Raw genomic sequence first — 27,774 nt, 5'->3', positions numbered from 1 at the left:
CTCAGCAGATTTAGGAAAATCAATTAACCCGTTGGATGGAGAGCTGGTACCACATCTCCCCTCTCAGAAGAGGAAGTAGAGAGTGAGTGAGTAGAGAGAAAAGGGGGGAGGATGTGGCGCAATAACATATCCCACCAAATTACGGTAGTGTTTTGGACCTGCTTTCACAAACCGCTGATATTTGTCCCAGAAAAACTATGTAGGCAGAGCTGAAAAGGTGCATCTTATTAAGGTGGCCTATATAAAACCTCCTCTGGTATTCCTCCAACTTTTGCCTGGAGGAATGGCTCAAAAATCCTGCAAACCAGTATGAGAAGATTGTGGAAGGAACCCAATAGCATATAACACACGTCCATCAATTTAAAATGCAAATTCACAAAATAATTGAGGATTAACAGAAATTTTAGTCAATTAGCAGCTATAAAACCTAAAACTGGCTTAAAATAGAAAAGGTTTGTGAGACAAAAACGTTTAAGTATCTATTTGCACATAATATTTCTTGCTTCCATCTGCATGCACATTGTTCGATTGCTCATTTTTAAAACGTACCAGTTCAGCTATTTAATAACAAAGTCTTTCTCTCTTCTTACTGAAGAACTAACTAATTGCTACTGTTGGATGAATTTGTACTTTCTAAAGTTCAAATTCAAGTGTCCAAATCAAGCCATGACAATAATTTTGATGATGCTAATTATCATGTCAGAAACAGCAGCTTATTACTGTCTTTCTAGAGAACACTGTTTATTTTTCCTGCTGCTAACTGAGTTTTAATGTCTCGATACAGAGTTCTCAATGTCCTTTTAGAGAAACATACTGTGACCAACGCAGCTCTGAGGAATAATCAGTTTTGTCAGCAGGGTGCCAGACAGGCTTAAAAGGTGTTTGCATGAAATGTGGTGAAGAGATCAGAGCAAGATTGAACAGTCACTGTTTCAATAAAGGTTTGGCATCTGACAAATTCTTCATTTTTAGCTGAATTTGTGGAGAAGCTCTTGTTCAGTGATGAAGGAGAATGTCTAGAAGTTAGTTGTTAAGATAAACATTCTCCATGAAAATATTGTCAACAGTTTGTCCCTCCATCTCGGACTGAAATATACGACAATTAAGTAGTCATGCGCAAAATATGCCTCAGTCAAATAAATTCATGCAGTTTTTTTATTATTTTTATTGTATCTTTCTTTGCTACTGGTGAACTCAGATCTGTTCAGATTCAGAGAGAGTACGTGGAAAAGATCCAGAAGAAACCTCCAAAGACCACTGCAGCCTTCGCCACATATTCTGATTTGTTGTTCTGATATTAGCTTCAATCTGCTGAGACAGTAACATATATTAACTGTGGTTTAGCTTATATATATATATATATATATATATATATATATATATATATATATATATATATATATATATATATAAGGTTTTTCTGGTGTAATTTGTCAAATTCAGATTTTTTTAATTTAGATATTTTCACATAAAAAACTTTCCACATGACTTTGTACTTTTTGTCTGTCTGGCCTAATGTAAAGATATCAAATTAGATGCTCAAACACTTTTTTCCTTGGATTAATACTACTTATTTCAAATTATATTGCATTACTGGTCCTCGCTGCAACAGATTGGTAACCTGTCCAGGGTGAACCTCGCCTCTTGCCCGAAATGTTCGCTGGAGATAGACACCAGCACCTCCTGACCCCACAAGGGAGAAGGCTGAACAGAAGATGGATGGGTGGATGGATGGATGGTTGGATGGAGGGATGGATGGATGGATGGATGGATGGATGGATGGATGGATGGATGATGGATGGATGGATGGATGGATGGATGGATGGATGGATGGATGGATGGATGGATGGATGGATGGATGGATGGATGGATGGATGGATGGATACTGCTCCCTTGTGTCCTCTACGTCTATGATCCTGTAATTGTATTTTTCCAATCATTAGTTTATTTAAAATGCTAACGTCTTTCTTGATTTTATTTTTTTGTTTATTTTTATTACTATTTTTATTTTTAATCGAATTTCATTAAATTATTGATCTATACTACTTACATTTTCTAATGTTTTACTCTTCTGTAGTAGAATAAAGTAATTTTGATCATTACTTTTGCCTCGGTAGCCTTTAATGACATCGATACAGTCCGGCGAATGTTTGTTTGCAGACAGTTTGCCGGACTTCAAAATGAAACACAAACGTCAACGGAGAGCGCCACCTGTCGCTAAATGTCCGCAGACAACGTTCACCGGACGTTGGTTGAACGTTCACTTAACGAACGTATATCGTCCGTTCAACAAATGCAATAGTGTTTCAACTGGACGTACAACCAACGTCCGCCTAACGTCCATCTGACGCATGTTGCGTTACCAGTTGTAGATCAAACTTTTACTGAATGAAGGGGAGGGACTGAACTCCTCAGGAAGCTGGAAGGCAGAACTTTATTTCAATTAACCCTCCAGTGACTCTTACACATTTACCTCCGTGCATCCTGCTGACTGACAACCCCCTGAGTGGACCAGTTTGCTGAGGATTTTTTTATTTTATTTTCATAGAAATCCCACGAGGAGCGTCGGTGGCAGCAGCAGGGAGAGGATGCTCTGCATGGGGTGGAAAGTTTTCAGATAAGGTGCAACAAGCTGGTGTTTGGATAAGTCTGTTCGCGCCGTCTTCACGAGCAGATAAGTTTCGTGTTTCGCACTGGAAGTACTGGCCTCAGGAGAAGTTTTGCCCTCCCGCTGAAGCCCATGTGGACACGACGATGAATGATCCAACGACGACGATATATCCGCCAATTAGAAACGTACCTCCGACCGTCTACATTCTTCTGTTAATGTCCGCGCTGTTCGGGAATCTCATCGCCATCGCAGTTTTGTGCAAAACTCACAGAGAGAAAAGGGAGACCATGTTTTACACGCTCGTATATGGCCTGGTCGTGACGGACCTCATGGGCGGACTGCTGGCCACTCCGGTCACTATAGCCGCTTACGCGCAGGGACAGTGGATCGGAGGGGACCCGCTGTGCCAGTACATGGGCTTCATCTTGCTCTTCTACTCCCTGACGGGACTCAGCATCATCTTTGCCATGTCTGTGGACAGATACATCGCCGTAAACCATCCCTACATCTACAACAACTATGTGAAAAAGAAGCATGCCAGACACACCCTCGTGGCCATCTATATCTCCAACGCGCTCTTCTGCGCGTTACCCGCCATCGGCTTCGGGCAGGTGGTAATTCAACACCCGCAAACCTGGTGCTTCTTGGATTGGCGAACCAAACATACCACCCATGCCGTCTACTCTTACCTGTACGCCGGAGTCAGCATTTTTCTCATCTTCTCCACTGTCGTCTTTAACGTGCTGCTGTGCGTGGTTCTGATCCGGATGCACAAGAGCTTCTTGCGCAGGATGTCGCAGAGAACCGACGCCGGGCGCAGCGTGGGCTCGCGGAGGACATCGGTCAACTTCGCACATCTGGCCGACTCAGAGATTCAGATGGTGCTTGTGCTCGTGGCCACAACGGTGGTGGTGCTCATCTGCTCCATCCCACTTGTAGTAAGTATTCAAGCTGCTTGTCATCCATGCGCACCATTACGCACTGCCATTTCAAATGATTGTATCTGGGAAAGTTGCTGAAATCCGACTACATTTGTCAATATTGTATTTCTGTCCATTTGTCGAGCGTTTGGGTAACTACTAATGCTATTTATAGAAGACGCCCATTTTTGAACTTTTTTTTTTTTTAATGCCTGTTCAAACTGAAGTGTGTAAAGTACCGTTTACAGGGTAGGAGCCCTACAGGAAAAGTAAACTATCATAAACTGAAGATAAGAAATACATCAAAGCCATGACAGTAAAACCTAAGCATCACATTAAAAGGAATGAATAACTGCATGATTAAATCTGATTAAATGACTGTTGCCCTCCATGGGAAAAATGCAGAAGTTGGTTTTAATCCTAATTGAAGAGAGCCCAATGTTTTTGCACATCAGTTTTTTCAGGAAATCAGAAACAAAATGCTGTCATCCTAAATGCAGAATATTCTTCTGCATTTAGGACTTAGACTATTCAGTGTTTTACAGGCTATCAGGTTGCCAGTGCTGTGATTTTAACAACTGACGACATGATTTATTGCAGTGGTGTTGGTCTGAACTCTGGCAGCATCATTTTATATACAAGGTTAAAACGGCATCAAAAATATTCCAACCTGAAAATAAAAGCTTGCAGCAGTTTTTCTGTCTCCAGTTTACACAGGAATCCCAGACCACAGATGTTATCAAGAGGCTCATTTATTAATGGACATTAATCTGGATGAACTACGATCTGGATGTTAGAATTTAGGTCTGAGTTCATAATTACACATTTTGCATAGTTAGTTTTCTAATCTCATTGAGACAAGCAGAGTCTTAATCTCTGACCTTTAATATTTGTGTTTAAAAGAATAAACAGTTTTATCTGCATTGAGTTTAAAGAAGTTTTGACCCATTTATTCCTTGATTGAGTGATAAAAATAGTAGATGAGTAGATATAAATGTTTGCCTAAGGTCGGGTTAATAGGTATTGAAATGAAGTGGCCCAGGAGAAGCTTCTCAAGGAATGTCTCATGTAATTTAGTTATGAAATTACACAAATCAGTAGCAGTCTGATAACTAAAATCTATGCTGATTTAACACACTACCAGACAATCTCATCCACTTTTCCAGGCCATCAATCATTATATCATGATAAACTTCATCTGACTCGGCTCTGCAGTCCAGGAAGAACTTTAATCTGGTAAAATTATTCCAATTTAGGGCTGGATGATATGGTTGAAAAACTTGTCATAATATAAGCATTTCATATCTGTCGATATCAATAATGTCGATATAAATAATTATGGATTACTTTTTTATTTTAAATATCTGAAATGCCGAACCGGTGCCATGACCGTTCCTGTTTTGCCCACAGTTTTTACTCCACCATGACGTTGTTTCTTATTTTTAAGCAGTTATGAGCCATGATGAAGAAACCATAAACCGACACTGCACAAGTTACTCAACATGTTGTTGCTAGGTAACGAAAGAGTGAGAAAATTAGTTGATGCTACCACCAACCTAGCTTAGCTCTCTGTCAGAGATTGAGCAATTAAAGCACTTCCTACAACTCCTAGAATGCTGTGCGGTTCTGGATCAGAGTTTAGTGAATATTCTATATATTGAATATGCTATCAGGTGTGTTATCTATTGTTATTGATTACGGACTTTGTTATTATCTAAATGTCAAAGCACAACCATCTGTATAGGTTTAATGGGCAATTCAGTAGAGACTCCTGATTTTTCCACAATGTCTACAAGAAAAGATTTACTTCTTATGTATTGAGTTATAGGGTAATAAAAAATATCCTTTTGAAATAATAATCTGTTTAAATCCGACACAAATTTGGGACTTAGAAATAAACATTCTAAAGCTGACCTGTATGCAGAATAACAATAAATGCATTGTATGTACAATAAATGTTGTACATACCATGTACCTACATTAATTCACAGTAGAGTGTTCATTACTGGGTTGTTAATCTCATAACCTGAAGTCATCTGTTGAATAGTGAATTCAGTATATATATATATATATATATATATATATATATATATATATATATATATATATATATATATATATATATATATATATATATATATATATCAATGCATCCATTATCTGTCCACCCTTGTCGGGAGGGTTGCTGGTTTCTATCTCCAGCTATGTTCTGGGCGAGAGGCGGGTTCACCCTGGACTGGTCGCTAGTCTGTCGCAGGGCAACACAAAGACATACAGGACACACAACCATTCACACACACACACCTTGGAAGAATTTAGAGAGACCAATCAACCTGACAGTCATGTCAGATATAGATATATAGATATATATTGATATCTATATCTATATAAATATAGATAGATAGATAGATAGATAGATAGATAGATAGATAGATAGATAGATAGATAGATAGATAGATAGATAGATAGATAGATAGATAGATAGATAGATAGATAGATAGATAGATAGATAGATAGATAGATAGATAGATAGATAGATAGATAGATAGATAGATAGATAGATAGATAGATAGATAGATAGATAGATATATCTTCATAGATATAGATATAGATAGATGTGGTTTTTTTAAAAGTAAAAATCACTTGTAATTTTTCTTCTACTTCCCAGTAATATGCTTCACTGTGTTACTCATACCATTCCAATAAAATGCATTGAAGTGATTGTAACATGACAAAATTTGAAAAGGTAGAGGATGTGAAAGCTTTAGCAATGTAGACAAGATGCAAGCACATCTGTAGAACTTCAATGCACCAATCAATGTGTTTCTGTTGCAGGTTCAGGTGTTCGTAAACCAGCTTTATAAGCCTCCAGTGGAGCTAAACATTGCAAAGAGCCCAGATATACGGGCAATTCGCTTCGCCACCTTAAACCCTATCCTGGACCCCTGGATATACATCCTTCTGCGTAAATCTGTTTTACGTAATTGTATTGAGAAAATTAAGTATATATTTTCCAAAGCAGGAATAAGAAGGTCAGAGACAGTTCACCTTTCAAGCATTCACCATGCCACCTCCACCAGCTGTCCCTCTGTGGGCTATGAAGACCCACAGGTGGACAGGCGTACCGCTCAGGGTTTCCTCTACATGTCGGAGGACATCGAGACAGCTACTGAAAGCCAGCTACAGAAAACCAGACCGAGTGACTCAGAACAGAGAGAAGGAACAAGCGCATTCACAGATTTAACAGTGGTCACCTGCACAGAAGATCACTGATCACAGTGGAGGAGAAATGCATTCAACTTCTTTCTGAATAAAGAATGCTGACTTATCATATTTCTTTACTGAGGCAGAAAGTCAGTTTCATTTAGAAAAAAAATGTGTAAACATTAAAATGGACAATAAACTGATATTTTGTGACTCATTCAGTCAAGCTCTGTTATCATGAACATAGACGGAGTTCACAAGTTCTCATTGGAAAACAACACTAGTCTGCTTGGAAACTGCCTTTTGCCAGGGAAAGAAGCACTACAATTTGCTTTAAACAAGTTTTTATTGGCACTGATGTTGTTGAGCTCTGATGCTGAAAATAAACAATGTCTGCACATCGAACTAGAGTTGAAATGTAGTGTGCCTATAATTATTTAAATTAGCTCTGAAAATATCTTAGACCCCTAAGTAATTGTATTAATTCAGCTTCAGTAATGACAAATATATTGTAGCGAACGCAAGCAATTAGGTCATCACTTGGTCAAGTGATGCTTTCGATATAGGACTTTAAGTTTCGTTTTCATACTCAGTTGATGTGCAAGCGGTAATAGGAAAGACAAAGAAATGAAATACGGAAGAAATGGACTTCAAGCAACTCCTAACCTTCTGGTTGGAGGGGCATACGGTATGGACAATTGAGTGAAATATTCTTGTGTATATTAAAGTCTACATACTTATTAAAGTATGTATACTTTAATAAGTCTACATACTTATTAAAGTATGTAGACTTTAATAAGTCTACATACTTATTAAAGTATGTAGACTTTAATAAGTCTACATACTTATTAAAGTATGTAGACTTTAATAAGTCTACATACTTATTAAAGTATGTAGACTTTAATAAGTCTACATACTTATTAAAGTATGTAGACTTTAATAAGTCTATAACTTATTAAAGTATGTAGACTATAATATGTCTATAACTTATTAAAGTATGTAGACTTTAATAAGTCTACAACTTATTAAAGTATGTATACTTTAATAAGTATACATACTATTAAAGTATGTAGACTTTAATAAGTCTACATACTTATTAAAGTATGTAGACTTTAATAAGTATACATACTTATTAATGTATGTAGACTTTAATAAGTCTACATACTTATTAAAGTATGTAGACTTTAATAAGTCTACAACTTATTAAAGTATGTAGACTTTAATAAGTATACATACTTATTAAAGTATGTATACTTTAATAAGTCTACATATTTTTTAAAGTATGTATACTTTAATAAGTATACATACTTATTAAAGTATGTAGACTTTAATAAGTCTACATACTTATTAAAGTATGTAGACTTTAATAAGTCTACAACTTATTAAAGTATGTAGACTTTAATAAGTATACATACTTATTAAAGTATGTAGACTTTAATAAGTATACATTTCTTTAATAAGAACATTTCCAGGATTAAAGGACTAATGTCTCAGCCAGATCTAGAGAAACTCATCCATGCGTTTATCTTCAGTCGTATTGATTACTGTAACGGCGTCTTCACAGGTCTGTCCAACAAATCAATCAAACAGCTGCAGCTGATCCAGAATGCTTCTGCTCGCGTTCTCACTAAAACCAGGAAGATAGAGCACATAACACCAGTTTTAAAGTCTCTCCACTGCCTCCCTGTAGCTCAAAGAATAGACTTTAAAATACTGTTGTTAGTTTATAAATCACTGAATGTTTTAGCACCACAATGCATTAAAGATTTGCTGCTGTTGTATCAACCTTCCAGACCTCTCAGGTCTTCTGGTTATGGTCTGCTCTGCACCCCCAGAACCAGAACCAAACGAGGAGAAGCAGCATTTAGCATCTATGCACCACAAATCTGGAACAAACTTCCAGAAAACTGTAAAACAGCTGAAACACTGACTTCCTTTAAATCTCAACTAAAAACCCACTTGTTTAGAGTTGTATTTGAAACGTAATCAATTGTAAATTTATTGACGGAATCTGACTTGGTGTTCTGTTTTGATTGTTGATTATATGTTGCATTGTGTTTTTGTGTTTGATTTGATGTAAAGCACTTTGAAATACCTTGCTGCTGAAATGTGCTATACAAATAAAGTTTGATTTGATTTGATTTTGATGATTCATGGATGGATGGATGGATGGATGGATGGATGGATGGATGGATGGATGGATGGATGGATGGATGGATGGATGGATGGATGGATGGATGGATGGATGGATGGATGGATGGATGGATGGATGGATACTGCTCCCTTGTGTCCTCTACGTCTCTGATCCTGTAATTGTATTTTTCCAATCATTAGTTGATTTAAAATGCTAACGTCTTTCTTGATTTTATTTTTTTGTTTATTTTTATTACTATTTTTATTTTTAATCCAATTTCATTAAATTATTGATCTATACTACTTACATTTTCTAATGTTTTACTCTTCTGTAGTAGAATAAATTATTTTTGATGATTACTTTTGCCTCGGTAGCCTTTAATGACATCAATACAGTCCCGCGAATGTTTGTTTCCAGACAGTTTGCCGGACTTCAAAATGAAACACAAACGTCAACGGAGAGCGCCACCTGTCGCTAAATGTCCGCAGACAACGTTCACCGGACGTTGGTTGAACGTTCACTTAACGATCGTTTAACGTCCGTTCAACAAATGCAATAGTGTTTCAACTGGACGTACAACCAACGTTCGCCTAACGTCCATCTGACGCATGTTGCGTTACCAGTTGTAGATCAAACTTTTACTGAATGAAGGGGAGGGACTGAACTCCTCAGGAAGCTGGAAGGCAGAACTTTATTTCAATGAACCCTCCGGTGACTCTTTTACACATTTACCTCTGTGTGTCCTGCTGACTGTCAACCCCCTGTGTGGACCAGTTTGCTGATGATTTTTTTATTTGATTTTTTTAGAAATCCCACGAGGAGCGTCGTTGGCAACAGCAGGGAGAGGATGCTCTGCATAGGGTGGAAAGTTTTCAGATAAGGTGCAACAAGCTGGTGTTTGGACAAGTCTGTGCGCGCCGTCTTCACGAGCAGATAAGTTTCGTGTTTCGCACTGGAAGTACTGGCCTCAGGAGAAGTTTTGCCCTCCCGCTGAAGCCAATGTGGACACGACGATGAATGATCCAACGACGACGATATATCCGCCAATTAGAAACGTACCTCCGACCGTCTACATTCTTCTGTTAATTTCCGCGGTGGTCGGGAATCTCATCGCCATCGCAGTTTTGTGCAGAACTCGCAGAGAGAAAAAGGAGACCATGTTTTACACGCTCGTATATGGCCTGGTTGTGACTGACCTCATGGGCGGACTGCTGGCCACTCCGGTCACTATAGCCGTTTACTCGCAGGGACAGTGGATCGGAGGGGACCCGCTGTGCCAGTACATGGGCTTCATCTTGCTCTTCTTCTCCCTGGCGGGACTCAGCATCATCTTTGCCATGTCTGTGGACAGATACATCGCCGTAAACCATCCCTACGTCTACAACGACCATCTGAACCATAAGCATGGCAGACACACCCTGGTGGCCATCTATATCTCCAACGCGCTCTTCTGCGCTTTACCCTCCATCGGCTTCGGGCAGGTGGTGATTCAACACCCGCAAACCTGGTGCTTCTTGGATTGGCGAACCAACCATACCACCCATGCCGTCTACTCTTACCTGTACGCCGGAGTCAGCATTTTTCTCATCTTCTCCACTGTCGTCTTTAACGTGCTGCTGTGCGTGGTTCTGATCCGGATGCACAAGAGCTTCTTGCGCAGGATGTCGCAGGGAACCGACGCCGGGCGCAGCGTGGACTCGCGGAGGAAATCGGTCAACTTCGCACATCTGGCTAACACAGAGATTCAGATGGTGATTGTGCTCGTGGCCACAACGGTGGTGGTGCTCATCTGCTCCATCCCACTTGTAGTAAGTTTTCAAGCTGCTTGTCATCCATGCGCACCATTACGCACTGCCATTTCAAATGATTGTATCTGGGAAAGTTGCTGAAATCCGACTACATTTGTGAATATTGTATTTCTGTCCATTTGTCTAGGGTTTGGGTAACTACTAATGCTATTTATAGAAGACGCCCATTTTTGAACATTGTTTTTTTTTTTAAATGGCTGTTCAATCTGAAGTTCGTAAAGTACCGTTTACAGGGTAGGAGCCCTACAGGAAAAGTAAACTATCATAAACTGAAGATAAGAAATACATCAAAGTTATGACAGTAAAACCTAAGCATCACATTAAAAGGAATGAATAACTGCATGATTAAATCTGATTAAATGACTGTTGCCCTCCATGGGAAAAATGCAGAAGTTGGTTTTAATCCTAATTGAAGAGAGCCCAATGTTTTTGCACATCAGTTTTTTCAGGAAATCAGAAACAAAATGCTGTCATCCTAAATGCAGAATATTCTTCTGCATTTATGACTTAGACTATTCAGTGTTTTACAGGCTATCAGGTTGCCAGTGCTGTGATTTTAACAACTGATGACATGATTTATTGCAGTGGTGTTGGTCTGAACTCTGGCAGCATCATTTTATATACAAGGTAAAGACGGCATCAAAAATATTCCAACCTGAAAATAAAAGCTTGCAGCAGTTTTTCTGTCTCCAGTTTACACAGGAATCCCAGACCACAGATGTTATCAAGAGGCTCATTTATTAATGGACATTAATCTGGATGAACTACGATCTGGATGTTAGAATTTAGGTCTGAGTTCATAATTACACATTTTGCATAGTTAGTTTTCTAATCTCATTGAGACTAGCAGAGTCTTAATCTCTGACCTTTAATATTTGTGTTTAAAAGAATAAACAGTTTTTCTGCATTGAGTTTAAAGACATTTTGACCCATTTATTCCTTGATTGAGTGATAAAAATAGTAGATGAGTAGATATAAATGTTTGCCTAAGGTCGGGTTAATAGGTATTGAAATGAAGTGGCCCAGGAGAAGCTTCTCAAGGAATGTCTCATGTAATTTAGTTATGAAATTACACAAATCAGTAGCAGTCTGATAACTAAAATCTATGCTGATTTAACACACTACCAGACAATCTCATCCACTTTTCCAGGCCATCAATCATAATGTCATGATAAACTTCATCTGACTCGGCTCTGCAGTCCAGGAAGAACTTTAATCTGGTAAAATTATTCCAATTTAGGGCTGGATGATATGGTTGAAAAACTTGTCATAATATAAGCATTTGATATCTGTCGATATCGATAATGTCCATATAAATAATTATGGATTACTTTTTTATTTTAAATATCTGAAATGCCGAACCGGTGCCATGACCGTTCCTGTTTTGCCCACAGTTTTTACTCCACCATGACGTTGTTTCTTATTTTTAAGCAGTTATGAGCCATGATGAAGAAACCATAAACCGACACTGCACAAGTTACTCAACATGTTGTTGCTAGGTAACGAAAGAGTGAGAAAATTAGTTGATGCTACCACCAACCTAGCTTAGCTCTCTGTCAGAGATTGAGCAATTAAAGCACTTCCTACAACTCCTAGAATGCTGTGCGGTTCTGGATCAGAGTTTAGTGAATATTCTATATATTGAATATGCTATCAGGTGTGTTATCTATTGTTATTGATTACGGACTTTGTTATTATCTAAAAGTCAAAGCACAACCATCTGTATAGGTTTAATGGGCAATTCAGTATAGACTCCTGATTTTTCTACAATGTCTACAAGAAAAGATTTTCTTCTTATGTATTGAGTTATAGGGTAATAAAAAATATCCTTTTGAAATAATAATCTGCTAAATCCGGGACAAATTTGGGACTTAGAAATAAACATTCTAAAGCTGACCTGTATGCAGAATAACAATAAATGCATTGTATGTACAATAAATGTTGTACATACCATGTACCTACATTAATTCACAGTAGAGTGTTCATTTCTGGGTTGTTAATCTCATAACCTGAAGTCATCTGTTGAATAGTGAATTCAGTATATATATATATATATATATATATATATATATATATATATATATATATATATATATATATATATATATATATATATATATATATATATATATATGTATATGCATCCATTATCTGTCCACCCTTGTCGGGAGGGTTGCTGGTTTCTATCTCCAGCTACGTTCTGGGCGAGAGGCGGGTTCACCCTGGACTGGTCGCTAGTCTGTCGCAGGGCAACACAAAGACATACAGGACACACAACCATTCACACACACACACCTTGGGAGAATTTAGAGAGACCAATCAACCTGACAGTCATGTCAGATATAGATATATAGATATATATTGATATCTATATCTATATAAATATAGATAGATAGATAGATAGATAGATAGATAGATAGATAGATAGATAGATAGATAGATAGATAGATAGATAGATAGATAGATAGATAGATAGATAGATAGATAGATAGATAGATAGATAGATAGATAGATAGATAGATAGATAGATAGATAGATAGATAGATAGATAGATAGATAGATAGATAGATATATCTTCATAGATATAGATATAGATAGATGTGGTTTTTTTAAAAGTAAAAATCACTTGTAATTTTTCTTCTACTTCCCAGTAATATGCTTCACTGTGTTACTCATACCATTCCAATAAAATGCATTGAAGTGATTGTAACATGACAAAATTTGAAAAGGTTTAGAGGATGTGAAAGCTTTAGCAATGTAGACAAGATGCAAGCACATCTGTACAACTTCAATGCACCAATCAATGTGTTTCTGTTGCAGGTTCAGGTGTTCTTAAACCAGCTTTATAAGCCTCCAGTGGAGCTAAACGTCGCAAAGAGCCCAGATTTACGGGCAATTCGCTTCGCCACCTTAAACCCTATCCTGGACCCCTGGATATACATCCTTCTGCGTAAATCTGTTTTACGTAATTGTATTGAGAAAATTAAGTATATATTTGCCAAAGCAGGAATAAGAAGGTCAGAGACAGTTCCCCTTTCAAGCATTCACCATGCCGCCTCAATCAGCTGTTACTCTGTGGGCTATGAAGACCCACAGGTGGACAGGCGTACCGCTCAGGGTTTCCTCTACATGTCGGAGGACATCGAGACAGCTACTGAAAGCCAGCTAAAGAAAACCAGACAGACTGACTCAGAACAGAGAGAAGGAACAAGCGCATTCACAGATTTAACAGTGGTCACCTGCACAGAAGATCACTGATCACAGTGGAGGAGAAATGCATTCAACTTCTTTCTGAATAAAGAATACTGACTTATCATATTTCTTTACTGAGGCAGAAAGTCAGTTTCATTTAGAAAAAAAATGTGTAAACATTAAAATGGACACTAAACTGATATTTTGTGACTCATTCAGTCAAGCTCTGTTATCATGAACATAGACGGAGTTCACAAGTTCTCATTGGAAAACAACACTAGTCTGCTTGGAAACTGCCTTTTGCCAGGGAAAGAAGCACTACAATTTGCTTTAAACAAGTTTTTATTGGCACTGATGTTGTTGAGCTCTGATGCTGAAAATAAACAATGTCTGCACATCGAACTGGAGTTGAAATGTAGTGTGCCTATGATTATTTAAATTAGCTCTGAAAATATCTTAGACCCCTAAGTAATTGTATTAATTCAGCTTCAGTAATGACAAATATATTGTAGCGAACGCAAGCAATTAGGTCATCACTTGGTCAAGTGATGCTTTCGATATAGGACTTTAAGTTTCGTTTTCATACTCAGTTGATGTGCAAGCGGTAATAGGAAAGACAAAGAAATGAAATACGGAAGAAATGGACTTCAAGCAACTCCTAACCTTCTGGTTGGAGGGGCATACGGTATGGACAATTGAGTGAAATATTCTTTTGTATATTAAAGTATGTATACTTTAATAAGTCTACATACTTATTAAAGTATGTATACTTTAATAAGTATACATACTTTAATATGTATACTTAATAAGTATACATACTTATTAAAGTATGTATACTTTAATAAGTCTACAACTTATTAAAGTATGTAGACTTTAATAAGTCTACATACTTATTAAAGTATGTATACTTTAATAAGTCTATATACCTATTAAAGTATGTATACTTTAATAAGTCTACATACTTATTAAAGTATGTAGACTTTAATAAGTCTACATACTTATTAAAATATGTAGACTTTAATATGTCTACATACTTATTAAAGTATGTAGACTTTAATAAGTATACATACTTATTAAAGTATGTATACTTTAATAAGTCTACATACTTATTAAAGTATGTATACTTTAATAAGTCTACATACTTATTAAAGTATGTAGACTTTAATAAGTATACTTACTTATTAAAGTATGTAGACTTTAATAAGTCTACATACTTATTAAAGTATGTAGACTTTAATAAGTCTACATACTTATTAAAATATGTAGACTTTAATAAGTCTACAACTTATTAAAATATGTAGACTTTAATAAGTCTACAACTTATTAAAGTACGTAGACTTTAAGAAGTATACATACTTATTAAAGTATGTATACTTTAATAAGTCTACATACTTATTAAAGTATGTATACTTTAATAAGTCTACATACTTATTAAAATATGTAGACTTTACTAAGTCTACAACTTATTAAAGTACGTAGACTTTAAGAAGTATACATACTTATTAAAGTATGTATACTTTAATAAGTCTACATACTTATTAAAGTATGTATACTTTAATAAGTATACATATTTATTAAAGTATGTATACTTTAATAAGTCTACATACTTATTAAAGTATGTATACTTTAATAAGTCTACGACTTATTAAAATATGTAGACTTTAATAAGTCTACAACTTATTAAAATATGTAGACTTTAATAAGTATACATACTTATTAAAGTATGTAGACTTTAATAAGTATACATTTCTTTAATAAGAACATTTCCAGGATTAAAGGACTAATGTCTCAGCCAGATCTAGAGAAACTCATCCATGCGTTTATCTTCAGTCGTATTGATTACTGTAACGGCGTCTTCACAGGTCTGTCCAACAAATCAATCAAACAGCTGCAGCTGATCCAGAATGCTGATGATCGCGTTCTCACTAAAACCAGGAAGATAGAGCACATAACACCAGTTTTAAAGTCTCTCCACTGCCTCCCTGTAGCTCAAAGAATAGACTTTAAAATACTGTTGTTAGTTTATAAATCACTGAATGTTTTAGCACCACAATGCATTAAAGATTTGCTGCTGTTGTATCAACCTTCCAGACCTCTCAGGTCTTCTGGTTATGGTCTGCTCTGCACCCCCAGAACCAGAACCAAACGAGGAGAAGCAGCATTTAGCATCTATGCACCAAAAATCTATAACAAACTTCCAGAAAACTGTAAAACAGCTGAAACACTGACTTCCTTTAAATCTCAACTAAAAACCCACTTGTTTAGAGTTGTATTTGAAACGTAATCAATTGTAAATTTATTGACGGAATCTGACTTGGTGTTCTGTTTTGATTGTTGATTATATGTTGCATTGTGTTTTTGTGTTTGATTTGATGTAAAGCACTTTGAAATACCTTGCTGCTGAAATGTGCTATACAAATAAAGTTTGATTTGATTTGATTTTGATGATTCATGGATGGATGGATGGATGGATGGATGGTTAAAATGCTAACGTCTTTCTTGATTTTATTTTTTTGTTTATTTTTATTACTATTTTTATTTTTAATACGATTTCATTAAATTATTGATCGATACTACTTGCATTTTCCAATGTTTTATTCTTCTATAGTAGAATAAATTATTTTTGATGATTACTTTTGCCTCGGTAGCCTTTAATGATATCAATACAGTCCGGCGAATGTTTGTTTGCAGACAGTTTGCCGGACTTCAAAATGGAACACAAACGTCAACGGAGAGCGCCACCTGTCGCTAAATGTCCGCAGACAACGTTCACCGGACGTTGGTTGAACGTTCACTTAACGATCGTATAACGTCCGTTCAACAAATGCAATAGTGTTTCAACTGGACGTACAACCAACGTTCGCCTAACGTCCATCTGACGCATGTTGCGTTACCAGTTGTAGATCAAACTTTTACTGAATGAAGGGGAGGGACTGAACTCCTCAGGAAGCTGGAAGGCAGAACTTTATTTCAATGAACCCTCCGGTGACTCTTTTACACATTTACCTCCGTGTGTCCTGCTGACTGACAACACCCTCAGTGGACCAGTTTTCTCAGGATTAAAAAAAAAATGTTTTAGAAATCCCACGAGAAGCGTCGGTGGCAGCAGCAGGGAGAGGATGCTCTGCATGGGGTGGAAAGTTTTCAGATAAGGTGCAACAAGCTGGTGTTTGGACAAGTCTGTTCGCGCCGTCTTCACGAGTAGATAAGTTTCGTGTTTCGCACTGGAAGTACTGGCCTCAGGAGAAGTTTTGCCCTCCCGCTGAAGCCCATGTGGACACGACGATGAATGATCCAACGACGACGATTTATCCACCAATGAGAAACGTACCTCCGACCGTCTTTATTCTTCTGTTAATTTCCGCGTTGGTCGGGAATCTCACCGCCGTCGCAGTTTTGTGCAGAACTCGCAGAGAGAAAAGGGAGACCATGTTTTACACGTTCGTATATGGCCTGGTCGTGACGGACATCATGGGCACGCTGGTGACCAGTCCGATCATTATAGCAACTTACGCGCAGGGACAGTGGATCGGAGGGGACCCGCTGTGCCAGTACATGGGCTTCAACTTGCTCTTCTTCTACCTGGCGGGACTCAGCATCATCTTTGCCATGTCTGTGGACAGATACATCGCCGTAAACCATCCCTACGTTTACAACAACTATGTGAACAAGAAGCATGCCGGACACACCCTGGTGGCCATCTATATCTCCAACGCGCTCTTCTGCGCTTTACCCTCCATCGGCTTCGGGCAGGTGGTGATTCAACACCCGCAAACCTGGTGCTTCTTGGATTGGCGAACCAACCATACCACCCATGCCGTCTACTCTTACCTGTACGCCGGAGTCAGCATTTTTCTCATCTTCTCCACTGTCGTCTTTAACGTGCTGCTGTGCGTGGTTCTGATCCGACTGCACAAGAGCTTCTTGCGCAGGATGTCGCAGGGAACCGACGCCGGGCGCAGCGTGGACTCGCGGAGGAAATCGGTCAACTTCTCACGTCTGGCTAACACAGAGATTCAGATGGTGATTGTGCTCGTGGCCACAACGGTGGTGGTGCTCATCTGCTGCATCCCACTTGTAGTAAGTATTCAAGCTGCTTGTCATCCATGCGCACCATTACGCACTGCCATTTCAAATGATTGTTTCCGGGAAAGTTGCTGAAATCCGACTACATTTGTGAATATTGTATTTCTGTCCATTTGTCGAGCGTTTGGGTAACTACTAATGCTATTAGAAGACGCCCATTTTTTAACATTTTTTTTTTTTAAATGGCTGTTCAAACTGAAGTTCGTAAAGTACCGTTTACAGGGTAGGAGCTTTACAGGAAAAGTAAATTATCATAAACTGAAGATAAGAAATACATCAAAGTCATAACAGTAAAACCTAAGCATCACATTAAAAGGAATAAATGACTGCATGATTAAATCTGATTAAATGATTGTTGCCCTCCATGGGAAAAATGCAGAAGTTGGTTTTAATCCTAATTGAAGAGAGCCCAATGTTTTTGCACATCAGTTTTTCCAGGAAGTCAGAAACAAAATGCTGTCATCCTAAATGCAGAATATTCTTCTGCATTTAGGATGAAGACTATTCAGTGTTTTACAGGATATCAGGTTGCCAGTGCAGTGATTTTAACAACTGATGACATGATTTATTGCAGTGGTGTTGGTCTGAACTCTGGCAGCAGCATTTTATATACAAAGTAAAGACGGCATCAAAAATATTCCAACCTGAAAATAAAAGCTTGCAGCAGTTTTTCTGTCTCCAGTTTACACAGGAATCCCAGACCACAGATGTTATCAAGAGGGTCATTTATTAATGGACATTAATCTGGATGAACTACGATCTGGATGTTAGAATTTAGGTCTGAGTTCATAATTACACGTTTTGCATAGTTAGTTTTCTAATCTCATTGAGACTAGCAGAGTCTTAATCTCTGACCTTTAATATTTGTGTTTAAAAGAATAAACAGTTTTATCTGCATTGAGTTTAAAGAAGTTTTGTCCCATTTATTCCTTGATTGAGTGATAAAAATAGTAGATGAGTAGATATAAATGTTTGCCTAAGGTCGGGTTAATAGGTATTGAAATGAAGTGGCCCAGGAGAAGCTTCTCAAGGAATGTCTTATGTAATTTAGGGCTGGATAATATGGTTGAAAAACTTGTCATAATATAAGCATTTCGATATCGATAATGTCGATATAAATGATTATGGATTACTTTTTTATTTTAAATATCTGAAATGCCGAACCGGTGCCATGACCGTTCCTGTTTTGCCCACAGTTTTTACTCCACCATGACGTTGTTTCTTATTTTTAAGCAGTTATGAGCCATGATGAAGAAACCATAAACCGACACTGCACAAGTTACTCAACATGTTGTTGCAAGGTAACGAAAGAGTGAGAAAATTAGTTGGTGCTACCACCAACCTAGCTTAGCTCTCTGTCAGAGATTGACCAATTAAAGCACTTCCTCTGCCTACAACTCCCAGAATGCTGTGTGGATCTGGATCAGAGTTTAGTGAATATTCTATATATTGAATATGCTATCAGGTGTGTTATCTATTGTTATTGATTACGGACTTTGTTATTATCTAAAAGTCAAAGCACAACCATCTGTATAGGTTTAATGGGCAATTCAGTAGAGATTCCTGATTTTTCTATAATGTCTACAAGAAAAGTTTTACTTCTTATGTATTGAGTTATAGGGTAATAAAAAATATCCTTTTGAAATAATAATCTGTTTAAATCCGACACAAATTTGGGACTTAGAAATACATATTCTAAAGCTGACCTGTATGCAGAATAACAATAAATGCATTGTATGTACAATAAATGTTGTACATACCATGTACCTACATTAATTCACAGTAGAGTGTTCATTACTGGGTTGTTAATCACATAACCTGAAGTCATCTGTTGAATAGTGAATTCAATATATATATATATATACATATATCCATCCATGCATCCATTATGTCCACCCTTGTCGGGAGAGTTGCTGGTTTCTATCTCCATCTATGTTCTGTGCGAGAGGCGGGTTCACCCTGGACTGGTCGCCAGTCTGTCGCAGAGCAACACAGAGATATACAGGATATCTCTGATAGGACACACAACCATTCACACACACACACACACACACACACCTTGGGAGAACTTAGAGAGACCAATTAACCTGACAGTCATGTTTTTGGACTGTGGGAGGAAGCCGGAGAACCTGGAGAGAACCCACACATGCACAGGGAGAACATGCAAACTCCATGCAGAAAGACCCTGGGCCGGGAATTGAACCCAGGACCTTCTTGCTGCAAGGCAACAGCTCTACCAAGTGTGCCTATATATATAGGCTGCACAGTTGCACACTTTGCAGCATATATGCAAAGTGTGCAACTGTGCACACTTTGCATATATACAGATATCTTTATATCTGTATATATAAAGATATACAGATATATCTTTATATATCTGTATAAAGATATATCTATCTTTATACAGTTAGATATATCTGTATAAAGATATCGATATATATCTATATAGATATAGATATAGATATAGATATATATCGATATCTGTATAAATCTATATATATATAGATAGATATCTATCGATATCTGTATAAATCTATATATATATAGATAGATATCTATCTATCTATCTATCTATCTATCTATCTATCTATCTATATATATATATATATATATATATATATATATATATATATATATATATATATATATATATATATATTTATATAGATATATATAGATATATATATATATATATATATATATATTTGTAGATAGATATATATAGATATCTATCTATCTGTATAGATATAGATAGATATATGTGGTTTTTTAAAAAGTAAAAATCACTTATAATTTTTCTACTGGATTGTTAATCACATATGGCAGCTGAAGGAGGAACAGTTTATCCTGCTCTCTCTTGTCCTTACTGATAACTTTACCTGAGTTATTTTTAAAGTGACAGTTTTTATAGTTATATGTTACTTTTTCAACATCATAACTGGATTACTTCAACCCTAAAGAACTGAGGGATTTTCTTACTTTTATTTTTTCTTAATCTCCAAGTTGAACCAGGACAAAATGCTTCAGGCCGATCCCAGAGACCTCAGCAGTATTATACAACGACTTCAGTCTATAGAAATGAAGATCAAACTGCTGGAGGTGAACTTTGAAATCAACGCTAACTGTTGAAATGAGACAACTCTTCCTCAAAATGACGGAGAGGTTGTACGCCAAGCCGAAGCAAAAGTCTCACACTGCGGATCCGATGAGACGACTGTCAGGGAGAACCCCTCACCTGGACAAATCAGCGTGGCCGGCTCTGAGCCGAAACCCACCTTCAACTTCAACACCTGCTCCACCAAAGAAAAACAAACAAGCAACTGCAACCAAAACAGCTCCACTGACTCCGTTCCCAAGGACAGAGCGACCAGCCCAAACCTCAAAACATTCTGACCCTGTGGGAATCCCACTGAAAAACAGATTTTCTGCACTCCAGCCTGAGCCTCTGAGTGAAACGTCGCTTTCAAACATCAACAATGAGGCAAGACCAACACATCCACCCCCCAAGACCCTAAAGGACAAAGTGACCACCAGGAAAACGAAAGGTATGCCAAAAGTGCTTATTGTTGGAGATGAAGCAGTAAATGGAATCAGTCACATCTGCAATCCCAAGAAAACCAGTGATTTCTTTTCCTGGTGACACTGTGTCTGATTTAACCCGCAAAGTTCTCTCTCTAACCGCTGATCAGCCAGATATTGAGTGTTTAGTTGTGCATGTTGGAGCCAACGATCTGGCAAAGCAGAAATCTGAGATTCTGAAAAAGGACTTTAATATTCTTTTGAACACTATGGGAAAATTAAAAATGAAGTTATTATAGTGGTCCAATTCCATCACCTCAATGGGGAGACGAAAAACACTCCAGGCTGGGCATGATAAACAAATGGCTGATTAAAACCTGCTCTACCAGCTCAGTGACCTTCATCGATAACCTCTGGATCTATTGGCAGCGCTTTCACCTTTTTGGAAGAGGCGGACGCAATCTTAATAAACATGAGATAAAGCTACTCACTGCAAACCTTTATTATTTTATCAACAAGGACAGCAACGTCATCATCGCTTCAGAAGAACAGGCTCGAGGACGTCTGATTAGGATGGCACCCTCTGCGTATCAGGAACCAAAACAAGCTGATACAACATCGACTGGAGACGGAGCGACTGGTTCCCTTCCTCCTCCGCCCCCTCCTTGCTCATCCACTCATTCACAGGATTCACAGGGTTCACAAGACACCTTTGGAGAAATGTCTTCTGGACCAGAGTTTCTCAATTTTACAGACGGAATGAATCAACAGTTTCTAATTGGGAAGTCTCTCCTTAGCACTCATGTAACAGACCTCACTTCATTTAAGCCACCTGCCTCTGATTTCCCAGAGGATCCATCACTCTGCATTTCTGAGGTCTGAGGCTGGGGTGCAGATATTATTTTTACACCCGTCTTCCCCCAGAATGTGTCTGGCCCCCCAGCACTGCAAAACAGGACATTACCTGTCCGGATCACTACAAGAAAAGTTACAAAAAAACAGAAACATAAAATACAGCGGACCTAATTCAAACCTCAGATGGTTCCCCTGCCTAAAGGAACCTCAGACTCAAGAACGTTTGGCCTCCAAGTCACTTAAACTAGCTCTTTTAAATACCAGATCTCTCTGTGCTAAGGCTCTATTAATCAATGATTTCATCACTGAGCATAATATCGATGTTATGTTTCTGACAGAAACATGGTTGAATGACAATAATGAACCGATCGTACTAATTGAATCTGCGCCTCCTAACTACAATTTCTTAAGTGAGAATAGAAAACATAAAAAAGGAGGAGGCGTGGCTTCAATATTTAAGAATACCGTAAATAGTAGTAAAATTTCTTTGGGTCACTTCACCTCTTTTGAGTATCTTGGAATTGAGATTAAAGGCCTCAAATGAACACTAACTTTATACAAAACTCCAACATATGTGGAAAATTTCTTTACTGAGTTGAATGAACTTCTATCTCTCGTATGTATTAATTATGAATGCTTAATAATTGTTGGTGATTTCAACGTTCATGTTGACAAACCCCAAGACAGAGGGGCTAAAAAGCTTTCTAATATCTTAGAGACTTTTGGTCTAACACAACATGTCAAACAAGCTACACACACTCAAGGACACACATTGGACCTGGTTATCAGTAAGGGTGTGAATATTTCCAATGTCTCTGTAACTGATGCCGCCCTGTCGGATCACTTCGCTGTTATCTTTGAAAGTTCTTTATCCTTTAATCCACTTGGACAAACAGCAACCATCACAAAACGTTCTCTCACTGAAAGCACAGCCGAAACATTTCATCAAATCTATTCTTCTTCCTCACCCTTAAGCTGTAATGATGTAGATAAGTTGGTAAATGATTTTCAGTCTAAAGTTTCAGATATCATTGATTCCATTGCCCCAATTAAAATGAAGGTTGTGTCTTCTCCATGGAGAAATGCACAAACAGTTAGATCTGCAAGACAACTCTGCCGTAGGGCAGAATGAAAATGGCGTAAAACTCAACTTCACGTTCATTATGACATCTATAAAGAAAAACTACGTTACTATCATTTAACACTCAAACATGCAAGACAGGCCTTCTTTGCAGATGTCATAAACAAAACCATTAACAATGCTCGAGCTTTATTTGCAACAGTTGACCGGCTCACAAACCCTCCTATAACGTTACCACCTGAATTTCAGTCTATTGCCGCCTGCAACCAGTTTTCCAGTTTCTTTTCAGAGAAAATTCAAAAAATCAGAGGATTAATCTGCACATCCACTATAAAGTCAGTACCAACACTGAACCCAAACAAAACAAATACAGGAAAAATGACCCAATTTCAACTACTTAATTATAAAACCCTAGAGGAAATTATAAGTCAATTAAGCTCCAGTTCCTGTTGTCTGGATGTCCTACCCACACATTTCTTTAAGAAAGTCCTGCCTGTTGTTGCTACTGATCTGATGCAAATAGTAAATTCATCGCTCTCATCAGGCGTTTTCCCCCAGGCTTTGAAAATGGCAGTAATCAAACCACTGATAAAAAAAACAATCTAGACAAATCACTACTGCAGAATTACAGGCCGATCTCCAACCTCCCATTCATCAGCAAAGTTATTGAAAAAGTTGTGTGTAAACAGTTAAATAGCTTCCTAACGATAACCAACTGCTTTGACTCCTTCCAATCTGGTTTCCGGTCTCACCACAGCACAGAAACTGCCCTCGTAAAAGTGTTCAATGACATCCATATAAACACTGACTGTGGAAGAACCACAGTGCTGGTTCTGTTGGACCTCAGTGCAGCTATTGACACTGTGGACCATGACATATTACTGAATTGACGGGAGAGTTGGGTCAGACTCTCCTGTCCAGTGCTTAACTGGTTTGAATCTTACATAAAGAACAGGGATTTCTTTGTTTCAGTTGGAAACTTCTCATCAAAGAGGTCAAAGGTCACATGTGGGGTACCCCAAGGTTCAATCCTAGGACCCCTCTTATTCAATATCTATATGCTCACACTAGCTCAGTTTATAACAGGAAAAAATAATAGCTACCATAACTATGCAGATGACACACAGCTCTACATTACGATGTCACCAGGAGACTCAGAACCCATCCAATCACTGAACAGATGCTTAGAACAGATAAATGTGTGGATGTGCCAAAACTTCCTCCAGCTGAACAAAAACAAAACTGAAGTTATTATTTTTGGACCTGAAGAGGAACGATTTAGAGTCAGTGCACAGCTTCAGTTATTACAACTAAAAATCAGCGATCAGGCCCGAAACCTGGGAGTAGTGATGGACTCTGACCTGAACTTTCAGAGCCACATAAAGACAGTTACAAAGACGGCCTTTTATCACCTGAAGAACATTTCTAGGATTACAGGACTAATGTCTCAGCCAGATCTAGAGAAACTCATCCATGCGTTTATCTTCAGTCGTATTGATTAGTGTAACGGCGTCTTCACAGGTCTGTCCAACAAATCAATCGAACAGCTGCAGCTGATCCAGAATGCTGCTGCTCGCGTTCTCACTAAAACCAGGAAGATAGAGCACATAACACCAGTTTTAAAGTCCCTCCACTGGCTCCCTGTAGCTCAAAGAATAGACTTTAAAATACTGTTGTTAGATTATAAATCACTGAATGTTTTAGCACCACAATGCATTAAAGATTTGCTGCTGTTGTATCAACCTTCCAGACCTCTCAGGTCTTCTGGTTCTGGTCTGCTCTTCACCCCCAGAACCAGAACCAAACGAGGAGAAGCGGCATTTAGCATCTTTGCACCAAAAATCTGGAACAAACTTCCAGAAAACTGTAAAACAGCTGAAACACTGACTTCCTTTAAATCTCAACTAAAAACCCACTTGTTTAGAGTTGTATTTGAAACGTAATCAATTGCAAATTTATTGACGGAATCTGACTTGGTGTTCTGTTTTGATTGTTGATTCTATGTTACATTGTTTTTTTGTGTTTGATTTGATGTAAAGCACTTTGAAATACCTTGCTGCTGAAATGTGCTATACAAATAAAGTTTGATTGATTGATTGATTGATTGATTCTACTTCCCGGTAATATGCTTCACTGTGTTACTCATACCATTCCAATAAAATGTATTGAAGTGATTGTAACATGACAAAATTTGAAAAAGTTTAGAGGATGTGAAAGCTTTAGCAAGGTAAACCAGATGCAAGCACATCTGTACAACTTCAATGCACCAATCAATGTGTTTCTGTTGCAGGTTCAGGTGTTCTTAAACCAGCTTTATAAGCCTCCAGTGGAGCTAAACATTGCAAAGAGCCCAGATATACGGGCAATGCGCTTCGCTGCCTTAAACCCTATCCTGGACCCCTGGATATACATCCTTCTGCGTGAATCTGTTTTACGTAATTGTATTGAGATAATTAAGTATACATTTGCCAAAGCAGGAATAAGAATAAGGTCAGAGACAGTTCTCCTTTCAAGCATTCACCATGCCCCCTCCATCAGCTGTCCCTCTGTGGGCTATGAAGACCCACAGGTGGACAGGGGTAACGCTCAGGGTTTCCTCTACATGTCGGAGGACATCGAGACAGCTACTGAAAGCCAGCTACAGAAAACCAGACCGAGTGACTCAGAACAGAGCGAAGGAATAAGCGCATTCACAGATTTAACAGTGGTCAGCTGCACAGAAGATCACTGATCACAGTGGAGGAGAAATGCATTCAACTTCTTTCTGAATAAAGAATGTTGACTACTCATATTTCTTTACTAAGGCAGAATGTCAGTTTCTTTTAGGAAAAAAATGTGGAAACATTAAAATAGACACTAAACTGATATTTTGTGACTCATTCAGTCAAGCTCTGTTATCATGAACATAGACACAGTTCACAAGTTCTCATTGGAAAACAACACAAGCCTGCTTGGAAACTGCCTTTTTCCAGGGAAAGAAGCACTACAATTTGCTTTAAACAAGTTTTTATTGGCACTGATGTTGTTGAGCTCTGATGCTGAAAATAAACAATGTCTGCACATCGAACTAGAGTTGAAATGTAGTGTGCCTATAATTATTTAAATTAGCTCTGAAAATATCTTAGACCCCTAAGTAATTGTATTAATTCAGCTTCAGTAATGACAAATATATTTGAAAATCTCAAAAAGTATTAAGTGTGGGCTGGATGCAAAACTATTAGTTGCTGTTTGTCAGATGTCAAAAAAGCATCTGACAAACAAAAAAACAATATTTAAAGAAAAAAAGCAATACCACTATGTAACCCAGGTGGCCTCCATGACCCAATCACCTTCCCTTAAGCTGTCCCTTTAAGTTGATTGTCATGTGTGCTTCCGGGCTTCTCCTCTTTTCTCCCAACATTGCTGCTGCTCACTGTTGGTTGTCGCGTCGGTTGTTTATAAAACAACCCGAGGGTTGCAAATCGACTCTTCACTCATTTTATCTCTAAAACCTGAAGATTTGCGGTGAGTTGTTAAACATCATCTGACTTGACGTTGTATAGTATCTGCAATGATAGCGCCAATAATATTTCCCTCCCGTTGAACCACTCGCCAGGTTGTGATCCATTGCCAGCAGTTATACCTTCCTGAATTTAACAGGTTACCATTGCATCCACCTCCTCAGACAATCCGTTACTCGACGGTGAGGAAATAATGGGGCGTTATTTTCGCTCTGCTGCGCTAGTTAGCATTAGCTACCAAGTCGACAATCAGTGGCTCACACCAGTTTAGTCTACTTATTACTTGCTTAATGGCAGCCGAATTAAAGACTACACGTTTAATATTTAAGGGTTTGCTTTTCAATTTTAGATTTGATTATTTTTTTCTATGATTTCTTATTGGTGTTGCGCTCCATGTTGGTGCTACAATGGAATTTGGTACCCAATATGATTTAGTTTGTAGCCACTTTGGTCAATCACATTTTGATTTGATTGATTTGATTCAATATTAGTTGTTTGTAAAAATGGCTAATTATATTACTTAGGCAATTTTGAACTTGAATTATGAAGTGGACTTTTTAAAAGAATTTTTTTGTTTTATATTTAGTTGTTAAAATATAGCAGGTATGTATTTAATAGTCTTCTTGTCCCACCCATTTAGTTTATATGAATATAATGTTGTATATGAACTTAATGTGTGTTATCTGGCCTTTTAGGTCAGGTTTTTTTTCCCTCCCCTGGATTGATTCACTTGATGACGGAAGATAGCGAGCTACCCACCCACCACCTGGTGGTAGGAAAACAGAACTACACTTTCCCTACAGGAAACGAACTAAACTCTAAACTTTAGCAGATTTGTTGCAAGTGCAGCAGCATGGTCGCAGC

General features: G+C 37.9%; 3 protein-coding genes across 3 annotated transcripts; all 3 read left to right on the top strand.

The window, feature by feature from the left end:
- Positions 1 to 2,336: 2,336 nt before the first annotated feature.
- Positions 2,337 to 7,145, top strand: LOC122827669 (prostaglandin E2 receptor EP4 subtype-like). The gene is made up of 2 exons (XM_044110567.1): positions 2,337 to 3,549; positions 6,367 to 7,145. The coding sequence occupies exons 1-2, from the start codon at positions 2,755 to 2,757 to the stop codon at positions 6,802 to 6,804; spliced, it is 1,233 nt and encodes a 410-aa protein (XP_043966502.1). The 5' UTR covers positions 2,337 to 2,754; the 3' UTR covers positions 6,805 to 7,145.
- Positions 7,146 to 9,774: 2,629 nt separating this feature from the next.
- On the top strand, positions 9,775 to 14,271 carry LOC122827668 (prostaglandin E2 receptor EP4 subtype-like). Its single transcript, XM_044110566.1, has 2 exons — positions 9,775 to 10,677; positions 13,498 to 14,271. Exons 1-2 carry the CDS (start codon positions 9,883 to 9,885, stop codon positions 13,933 to 13,935), a joined length of 1,233 nt encoding a protein of 410 aa, XP_043966501.1. The 5' UTR covers positions 9,775 to 9,882; the 3' UTR covers positions 13,936 to 14,271.
- A 2,340-nt stretch (positions 14,272 to 16,611) lies between these two features.
- On the top strand, positions 16,612 to 26,482 carry LOC122827666 (prostaglandin E2 receptor EP4 subtype-like). Its single transcript, XM_044110564.1, has 2 exons — positions 16,612 to 17,949; positions 25,701 to 26,482. Exons 1-2 carry the CDS (start codon positions 17,155 to 17,157, stop codon positions 26,139 to 26,141), a joined length of 1,236 nt encoding a protein of 411 aa, XP_043966499.1. The 5' UTR covers positions 16,612 to 17,154; the 3' UTR covers positions 26,142 to 26,482.
- The last annotated feature ends 1,292 nt before the right edge of the window (positions 26,483 to 27,774 follow it).

This window comes from Gambusia affinis, linkage group LG03 (genome assembly GCF_019740435.1).
Source record: "Gambusia affinis linkage group LG03, SWU_Gaff_1.0, whole genome shotgun sequence".
Classification (NCBI taxonomy): Eukaryota; Metazoa; Chordata; class Actinopteri; order Cyprinodontiformes; family Poeciliidae; genus Gambusia; species Gambusia affinis.
The sequence above is the reverse complement of the archived record's forward strand: the minus strand, read 5'-3'. Positions and strand labels throughout refer to the sequence as shown.